This window comes from Penaeus japonicus, unplaced genomic scaffold (assembly GCF_977035675.1).
Source record: "Penaeus japonicus unplaced genomic scaffold, GWHDUDI00000001_assembly GWHDUDI00000013, whole genome shotgun sequence".
Taxonomy (NCBI): Eukaryota; Metazoa; Arthropoda; class Malacostraca; order Decapoda; family Penaeidae; genus Penaeus; species Penaeus japonicus.
In genome coordinates, this window is record NW_028234415.1 from 45,320,789 (window position 1) to 45,330,788 (window position 10,000).

The 10,000-nt window shown below is 42.1% G+C and overlaps 1 protein-coding gene across 4 annotated transcripts in view; it reads left to right on the forward strand.

Annotated features, from left to right (window-relative positions):
• The window catches only part of upSET (SET domain-containing protein upSET), a 41,439-nt gene that overhangs the window by 26,735 nt on the left and 4,704 nt on the right, over nt 1–10,000 (forward strand). For 3 of the 4 annotated variants that reach the window (XM_043026013.2, XM_043026015.2, XM_043026014.2), the window contains 9 exons: nt 384–607; nt 748–1,314; nt 1,448–1,639; nt 1,744–2,051; nt 2,168–2,310; nt 3,094–5,163; nt 5,434–5,785; nt 5,969–6,235; nt 7,805–7,936. In XM_043026013.2, the coding sequence (XP_042881947.2) occupies nt 384–607; nt 748–1,314; nt 1,448–1,639; nt 1,744–2,051; nt 2,168–2,310; nt 3,094–5,163; nt 5,434–5,785; nt 5,969–6,235; nt 7,805–7,936 (4,255 nt within the window). The remainder of the gene's footprint in view (nt 1–383; nt 608–747; nt 1,315–1,447; nt 1,640–1,743; nt 2,052–2,167; nt 2,311–3,093; nt 5,164–5,433; nt 5,786–5,968; nt 6,236–7,804; nt 7,937–10,000) is intronic. The other variant, XM_043026016.2, reaches the window with a different exon arrangement.

The window sequence follows — 10,000 nt, forward strand, 5'->3', positions numbered from 1 at the left end:
TTGATTGTTTACTGGTAGCAGCATATGAGCCACTCCCCAGGCATCTTCTTCAACCACCAACCACCAATGGAGTAACAACTGCATTACTCTTCTTGAGACTATTGATTTCCTGGACAAACTTGTAGTTAAATAGAGCCTTAATACTTTACAGAAATATTCTCAAATATTATTTTTATTATTTCCTTAGGCATAATCAGTAAGATATGTGAATTTACAAACCTTCATTATTTTAGTAGTGATATTCTAAGAATTCTTAGTTCTAGTTATATGGTATTTGTTGGACTCTTTACATGGATTCCTTTTTGTTTCCTTTTCTTCCTCTTTGAGTGTGATGTGATCATGTTGATCATGTCATTTTATTGAGAGCATTCCTCGTATTGCAGATTCGGCATGTGGTAGAAAGAGGGTCCCTTCACCTGTACCTGGTAGCAACAAGAGACATTGAAGAGGCAGAGGAAGTGACTTTAGCCTTAGAGACAGCCAACTCCACCTTAGAGCTAATCTGCTGTCTCCCAGAGGAACATGACTGCAATGCTCCCCAGCCACAGAAGGTGGAGATCTCATCACCAGTGCATAATCCTCCACACAAGAAGAATGGGCTTCTAAAGTAAGGCCTCTCTCTCTCTCTTTTTTACTACTTTTCTTTTTTTATGGGATGAAAGTATTGGTGTATTTTGATTATGATACCAAGAAATGCTAACTTGAGTTCATCAGTATTTATTTCAACAATATTGGCTCACTTTCTAGCAACAAAAAGACATTAAAGAAGCAGCAGCTCCAACTGCAACTACGAACGAGTAAAAGAACTACTTCCACCGAGAGCCGGAGCAGCGATAATCTCACCACTGCAGCCACCACCATCACCTCCACCACCACCACCACCTGTCAGAACACGACGCCCGTCACTCCTGTCAAACAGCGGCGGGTGTCAGGGTGTGGCAAGTCACCCACCAAGTCCCCCTGTGTGTCAACATCCAGCTCCCCTGAGGAACTAGGCAAGGATGTGGTGGTGAGTGCACCTGCTACCCTGGCCACGACTCCCGAGACCCCCAAGGCCATGGACAAGCAGCAGCAGCAGAAGATGACTCGCGAGGAGAGGAAGATCGCAGCCTACATGAAGGCCTTTGAGCGGATGGAGAAGGCTGCGCAGAGGAGACAGGAGATGGAGAAGAAGAAGGAGGAGGATAAGTGCAAGGACCCCAAAGATAAGGACAGGAAGCACTGTGATGGGGACGAGGAGGACTGGGAGAAGACCAGCAGTGCCGATGAGAGCACCAGAAATACACCGGCGGCAGAAAGAAGCAGACGAAAAGGGTGAGGCTGTGTTATGCTAGGAGGCTATGTTTTTTGGTGGCATAAAGACTTTCCAGTTGTGCTTGGAAAAGTTCTTGCAAATCTTCTCGCCATTCAGATTGAACTTATATTTTACTTTTTACTTTCCCAACAGGAAAAAGGGGCGTGGTAAAGGCAGTCCCCAGAAGCGCAACCATCGCTTAGACACGACAGCTTCTGACTTGACTGGTGATGAGAGCAGCTGTGCCTCTGTAGGGCTCATGTCTCCTGTTGGGGGCTCTGTCGAGGGCATTGCTCTAAATTTCAACTCTCCTCCATCAGGAAATGCAAACGTCATGGGGTTCAGGTAAATGGGAATTTCTTTATGGTATTTGTTATTATCCAGAAAATAAAATTCTTGTTCATATATAGAGAGAATGAGTTTTCATTTCTGATGATTGTGACTTGCAGATTTCCTAAAACCAAGAAAGCGCTTATGAATGAATGGCTGAATGAGACCGTTGACCCAGTAATGCCAGTAGGCAGCCCAAGCGGGGTAACCGAGGTGCATTCAACTGGCGTGCCCACATGCTACATGCGATCGCCTGCCACACCCCTCAGGAGATCAACGTCTGTGAACCAGGTAGTGCCGGGGACAATCCTCAACCTAGACCTGCCTGGTGGCTCAGCCAAGAAACGGTGGCTTAGACAGGCCATCAGCGAGGAGACTGAATCGCCCCAGTTCAATGGTCTTTGCCCCAGCCCCAACAGCAGACCAGGTGGGTGCAGGCTTGCAGAGCTTGCTAAGCATTCCTTTCCATTATATCTCGTCGTGTGTCCTTTTTTAGTAGTCCATTTATGCTTTTCATGTTCTTAAGAACAGTCTCTTCAACAGACTCCCCAACCGGAGGAGACTACATAACACCCTTGAAGAAGCGCAGGCTGGCAAGAGAGTCCATGTCGTCAGAGCAGTCATCAACACCCCCTTCAACTCCTGTCCATTCTACTAGCATGGAGGAGGACAAGATGATGGAGGAGGTAGGTGGCCAGTGATGTGCCTGGAATATGTTTACATCTTATTTTCCTCTTTTTTGTTATTATTATTATTATTATTATTATTATTATCATCATCTAATTTGGGTTTAGTGTTTCCTAGTGTTTTCAGAATTTAATTCCCAAAGGTTGCCATTCCATAGCCTATCCTTCCTCTCTAGCCATACACACACAATAAAAATTATGTTCTTTATTGTTTGGAGACCTCAATTTGATACATCAGAAAATGTTTCTTTGTCTGATATGCATAAGCATCTAAGGTGAAAAGTTACCCCTTTTATATATCATTTAAAAATCATTTAAATTACATGGTGAAAAAAAATGATAATGTCCCAAGTGAAAGCCATTATTGGAGGCAACTTTTTGAAGGGAGAGGAGGGAGTCCTAGGGGAAGGGGCAGGGGCAGGGGATAGGATGTCTTGGAGAGGTTGAAAGGGATGAGAAGCACCTAGACACTCCGGTAGCTCTCTGTGGCCTTCAGTAAAGTGATGACAAAATATACCAAAGAAAGCATCACCTTCCCTTGTCAAAACCACAGGCTAATTTTCCTTCAGTTTTGTAAATAGGGAATTATACCAAATGCTGATTAGTATCACTTTACTGATATATCAAGAGACCCGTGTAATACCATTAGTACAGGAAATATTAGAAAATCTCAAGATGTGTCTTGACCTGGAAGGGTAAAGGAAGTGGCATTTTTGTTGATGGAAATGTTGCTCTCAGATCAATGCTGTTGTGAATAGCCTACTAATATCTGACACTTTACAGATGGAAGCCGAATTGGCAGCTGGAGGCATAGTCAAGATCAAGTGCGAGGAAGAGAGCGTTCCAGAAGACCAGTCCTCCTTGCAGGGCGCTGACCATCCTGGGGATACAGCAGATACCAAAGATTGCTTGGGCGTGGTGAAGAGGGAGCCAGAAGATGATGACGGGGAAGAGGAACTCATCATTGAAGAGGAAGAGGAGAAGATCTCAAGCTTGAAAGATAGAGGAGAAAATTTCACCAACAATACAGCTGATTTCAGGTGTGAAAAGGAAAGCAGAAGAGATAACTCTAAGAAAGAAGCAGATTTCAGCATAAACAGTGCAACAAAGAAGGACATTCCCTTGTGCTTGTCATCTCCAAAGATCTGCAAAGAAAGGGATGATGAAGAAGAGGGGGAGGAGGAGGAGGAGGAGGATGAGGAAGAGGATAATGACAATGATGATAATGAGGAGGGGGAGGAAGAGGCCACATCCAGCAGAGGAGAAGAGTGTGAGATAAAGCGGAGAAAGAAGCAAGCCGGCTCGAGACGGAAGAAGCGGCAGCAAGCCCTTTCCAAGAGGGAGAGAAAACCAGCACCAAGCACAAAGAAGAAAAACACAAAGAGAGAGATACATGATGAAGAAGAGGAAGAAGAAGAAGAAAGAGGGAAAAGCATAAAGGAGGATGTAGCAGAAATCAAAGAGGAGAGCACTCAGGAAACACCAGTGGAAAAGAGGGAAAGTGATGTGGGATGTGGCAGTGTAGTGGATGAAATAGTTGACGAGAGAACACCCAAAGAGGAGGGAGAAATGGAGGGGAATGCTCCTGAGAAAGTGGAGGAGAGGGAAGGAGTGGATGTGAAGAGTGAAATTGGTGAGTCAGATGGAACCAGTGCACCAGTTTTCAAAGATGCAACGAAAGCAGGAGAGGTTGGCATCGCGTGTCTAGAGACTCAGGGGAAGGTAATCAAGAGTGAGGGGGGGAAAGATGTTGATGAGTGTGAGAGCATTTTTCAGAAAATAGTAAAAAATGAACCTGAAAGCTTGATTGCAACAAGCCCAGCAGATTTTAGGATTGTTGTTAAAAGAGAAAAAGAAGAATTGGATATGGGTGAAGACAGAGAGAAAGAGGGGAGTGACAAAAGAACAGAGAAAGATGGGAACAAAGAGGGAAAAACTCCAGCCCAGTGTTCCAAGCCAGAGGAAAAGCAGAGTTCAAAGAAACTTGTAAATGTGAAAACAGAAGCAACTGATGATGAACAGGTGAAGAAAGAGGCTGTGCAGGAGAAGCCAGAAATATCTCCAGGTGAGGTTGTAGGGAGCAGGGAGAGATCAGGAAGTAGTAGTGAGAGGGAGGAACAGGAAAAGGAACATTCAAAGGCAGATGAGCATCACTGCATGGTTGTGAAGGAAGGGAGTACAAAAACAAATGCGAAGGCAGAACAGGTGCTGTCAAGAGAGACGTGTATAAAGGAGGAGGTTAAGGTAGAGATCGATGTACAGTTTAATGCTAGTATTAAGGTTGAAGAAAGTGACAACATTCCTCAGACCAATGAACATGGCAGTGAAAAGACGGAGGCGGCAGAGTTCATTCCCAAACCAGCTAAAGGAACGTCTTTGGCTCCAAAGGAGGTGCCAAGAGGAGAAAGATCCCCCAGTCCAGTGCTGAGTCCAGACTCCCCTGTTTTGCAGGAGAGAAGACGGATCTCCCAGTCAGACTCAGATGATCTGCCAGACACCGAAAGAGCACGATCGCCAGAAAGCTTCCACCACACGGCTTCAGAACCCAAGGGCCCCAGAACGCCTGAAGGGCCAGCACCCACCAGCCCCGAGGAGTCATCGCTGATGCCCGAAAGCCCCAGAACGCCCGAGTCATGCAGTGCAGGACAAGGCCGGAGTCCGGAGAGAGAGGCAAGTCCAGAGCGAGCTTCAAGAGCAAGGGTGCGAGGGCCTTGCACTCCTCCTTCAACTCCACCTCCACAACAAGAAGACTCTCTTGATGGGGAGTCAGAGCGTGAGAGAGAGCAACAGGACGACTGTGATAAGTCCACCAAGTCAGCGTTGCATGCCAAAGCAGCACCTGTGAAAAGAAAGGTGACTTTAGTGGCATAGAGTTTTGTAGTTTCTCCTGTCTTTGTTCTTTCCTTTCTCTTGATATTCATTTATGATTTTATTTTGTTATGAGTAGGGTATTTTGTGTGAAAAAAGTCTATTTATATAATAATTTCATTTTGCAGTAAGTGGAATGAGAAAGTTAGTAAATTTGAGAATTTCTGACCAATGTGAATTCATGGAAACTAAAATGATTTTGCTACTCATACTGTACACGGTTGTTAACATGGTTTTCATGTTCCTCCCGTACAGTTGTCTATTTTGGAATACCGTAAACGAAAGAGTGTCAGCAGTGAAAGCGAAACAAGGGGAGCGAACGGCCCGCGTGACCAGTCTCCGCCTCCCCTTCCTCCTCCTCCCGGTGCCTCAGGAGCTCCTCTGGTAGACACGAGTGGCTCCTGTGCCCCTAACCCGGTGACCCTCACTTCAGCCAGCACCACACAGGAACCCCTCGGTTCCCCCTCAGCTGCATCGCCAGCCAAAGCCTCCTGTACCAGTGCAGTGGATTCTTCACCTGATCTCAGTCTTTCTCCCATTAGACCCTTGTCCCTGTCGTTGCCAGCTGTACTTGATGACAAACTTACCAAAGATGAAGGGAAAAGAGGTGAGCCCGACTTTCTGTACACATTTCTTTTATTAAATCTTGAATGTTTTATTTCATGTGTAGCGTTTTATTATTGATAAAGTATTATCTTGAGAAGGCTTCCTTTCTAGAGAATAATATCCATTGAGTGCACACAAATTCTCTAAATGTAGAGATTTTTTATGAGAGCACTACATATTTCAGAAGTGGAGAGTACCACACAACGTGGAGATGCTGCTGCTGAAAGCAGTAAAGACATCAGTGGGAACTCAAAGACCAACACAGGCATTGGAACCACTTCCTTGCCAGGCATTACAACTAGCGCAGCCACAACTCCCACTGGCACTGCTTCACAAGATGTCAAGTGGAATGCTGCACCAACGCTCCTTGAAAGGCAGAGGGAAAATCTGACAGCTAGACTGCGCAGGGAGTTTGGCTTGTGCATATCCGATGACGATGAAGACAAATCAGGTGAGGGCCGTAGCTGGCTCAGTACTCTAGAGCAAGAAGTGCTGTGCATACACACTTGTAACTAGATTGTTGACAGTATAGAATAGTATTTTTTTCTGATTATTTTTAATATTTACAAGTTTGTTTTAGTATATTTTATGTTTGTTTAACAGTCATACTCATTCTAAATTCAGCAAGTGTGTATATTCAGGCTGAATGACATTCACTTGTGTTTGGGATTAAAACTAATAACATTGAAATACTGATGGTCATGCCTTGCTTCTCACACACGTGCAGAAACATAAATATCCACACACAAGATTGCAAAAATTTGTGAGACTGTTTTTGTGCCAGAATATTATCAAGTCAGTTGAGGATGGTTATGTTCTAATGAAACTTGTTAGTTGGTGCTTAATTTTTTCTCTAATCAGTCAGGGTTGTAATTAATGCACTTGTATTGATGTTAGTATTATTATAATTATTATTATTATTATTATTATTATAATTATATACACATTTCTCCCATCCTTGTGTGTTGGTCCATCTTTTAATTCCATCAAAGAAAGTCTCTTGTGTGTGTCTGCAGAAGCACGTGCAGCCAATATGTGCTTTGGTATTAGGTCTTTTGGTAAAACACAGTTGTAGAATATCATATTGGGATTCAGTCTCCCCATTACGTATCAGTGTCTAGTATTGCTTTGTTTTGTGATTTCTCTGCTTCTGTTATTTGTGAATAACAAGTAAACATTGTGGATATTATCAAGGCAATATTTTATGTGTCATTGTAATTATTTTTGATTATTTGGGTTACAAGGACTTCATAGATGAGTCGATACTGTTATTCCACTACTAGCCAGCAGCCAATACTTAGCTAGTACTGATACCTCTACCAATACTTTTATTTGCATTCATATTTTAACTATAATTTTAGAGAGTATAAATCTACTTTTATTTTAATGTCAAGAATAAGAAAAGTTAAAGAAGAAATTAATTGTTAAAATTTTGAACCAACCCTATGGTCAAAATTACAGCAGCATATAGAGATATGACCTTTTATCCTGAAGTCTCGTAATAGGGAATTACTTCAAATTTTTATCTTCCTGATACCCATGATCAGAATGTTTGACATTGCCTCCGCTAATACCAGTATTATTGGCACATCTCTCAGTGATATAAAGCTTATGATTATGCATCCATATTTATACAAAATAACTAATAAAAATTTCATACTTATTGTTTATTACCTTTGTTTAAATGTGGATGCAATCTCAACAGTAATAGAGAAATAAATACAGATGATCAAAAATTAAAAGATTGAATAAGTGTTGGATAAATTGCTATACCCATTTTCATTGCCATATTGATAACGTTCAAAGCCTGCTGCACTTTGTGGGAAGAAGTCCCCCTGACCCATATGAACACAAATTACTTTCCTGTTCAAAGCCTTATGTTGAAGCAGTTACTCACCTTAATTTGCCTTGATCTGTATCCGTAGTGTATGTTGTCTTGATGTGGATTTTTTTTAGGTTTCATTATATATCTCTGTTTACGTTACTAACTGATGGTATTGTCTGGTACCCACGGGCTCAGGGCTGCGGTTGGGCTGTGTGAGTGTTGTCGGGCGTCCGTCTCCTCCCTTGCTTCCTCCTCCCAGTACCTTGATCTCCTCGTCACCCTTATCACCACGGGGCAGAAAGCCTTCGGGGCACCAGGCTGGGACAGGTAGTTCTTACAGAATGCTTCCTTGTTTTGCTAATTCTTTTTTTAGGTAGTATTAATAATAATGTTATGTTAACAGTAGATTTGTTTATTTGGCATGATCATTGTTCCTGCTGGTAAGCATGTGTTGTGTAAGTGTTTGCTGGCCTCACACTGGGTTGTGCAACTAGAGAATTGAGATAGCTACAGGTCAGACTGTCTGTCATTTGTATAAAGCTTCAAGGGAAATAAACGGATTTCTGCTTGGATGCAAGGAAAGATTGTATTTTCAAAGGTTCAACCAAGAAAGATTTTCACTTAACCCATTCGCGCCGGTTGACGTGCTGACACGTGGTCGAAAAAAGCCCCGGACCCGGGTGACGTCCTGGCACGTGCTACATTTTCGGCCCGCGCGCCGGGAGGCCAGTAGCGACGTGCTGAAACGTCCGCATTAGAATGATAGATTATTCTTAGTACAATTCGATTTTCATACTTGATTTGTCTTAGCTACTTTAGTTTATCCTTCTAAATAGTAGAAAATGGGATATAACGTAATATGAATGACGTCTCAGGTACATACGTAATCTTGATTACGGCATGGTGATTTCTGTTTCTGATTTGTTGAATATGATGATCTGAGTCGAAAGACTATCGTAAAATCAATTGTAATTGGCCGAGGAATAAAAAAAAAAAAATAAAAAAAAATTATATAACATCTTATTGTTGCCCCATAAAAGAAAATGACACTTGAAAAAACATTGCTGTTACTTGCATTCACTTGTATGCACATGTATGGTTGTTCATATTCTCTTTCTTTTCGTTTAGGAAGAAAAAAAAAATTGAAAAAAAAAACTATGTTTGTTACCTCACTAGAAGAATGCTTCCACTTCCCATTGGTATTACAACATAGGAGTAAAGAATATGGAAAAAGTTCAATAGAATAACACTAAAAAAACAGTGCTATAACATCTTTTTCGACTGATATACATCCTCTGAACATAGCACTACTTTCTACACATGATTACACTTTAGACGCAATCACGCAAACCATAAGGATAGGGTGGGTGAAAAACGCTCTGCGAGCGTCAGAGCGACCGCGCGCAGCGGGAAAACACCCCGGCACGAACGGTTGCGCGCTTGAAATCTTCCCGGCGTTATCGGGAGTAGGCGAAATTCCGCCCCGGCGTGAATGGGTTAAACCACACAGACACTCATTTTGAAAACCACTGCTCTAAAGGGTTAACTGTCATAAAGAAAACTGAAAGTCACTTTGTCAGTATAAAGTAACACAGGTTTGTGGCTGTTTATCCTGCTTGTTTAGCTCAGGAGCACAATTTCCTATACAGTGATTAATGATTAAAGACAGTGTGTTTGAAATCTAAGCAAATCCCTTTGAATTGATTGTCAGCCTGCCTATGTAAATGATAAGTATTGGAATATAGTAAACAATAGATTAAATCCATGAAAACAAGACTCTGCAGAAAAGTATTAGCCAAATTTTCACCTTACTATTTCTATTGCAAAAAAATAATTATAATGAAATAAATAAAGTCAAATAAAAAACTGCCCATGCTAATACTGATACTATTGTTGCATGTCTAATTTGGAGATTATTCAGTATCATTCATGGATTTCTTAGTAACTGTAACAGTGAAGGTTTCCTGTGACAGTGTTGAGGAATAGCTTGTATAAAATTCATTTTTGAAAAGCCTTTCCTTAATTTCTGCTTGATTTTGAACAGAATTCATTAAGACAGTTGTAGATAAAAGTATAAGTGAGACACAATGATTTCACAATTCAAAATGTAATTAACCCTTTATCGATGGTGCGTCACACCCGTGTGACACATCTAAATGCCCGATGACGGGGCGACACATCAGTGTGACGTTCCCGATGCAATATTGCACAGGCCTGGCGTAGAGGGTTTCCACTTATCGCCGGCCCGTCGGGATTGGGTTAACAGGTTATGATTATCTCGTCATCAGTTACACGAGATTAAATGCAATGCTGATGACAGATAATCAAATGCGTTAATTACATTTCTTGTGTCGTGAAGTTATTCAGTCTCCTATGTACCTCGATCTACAC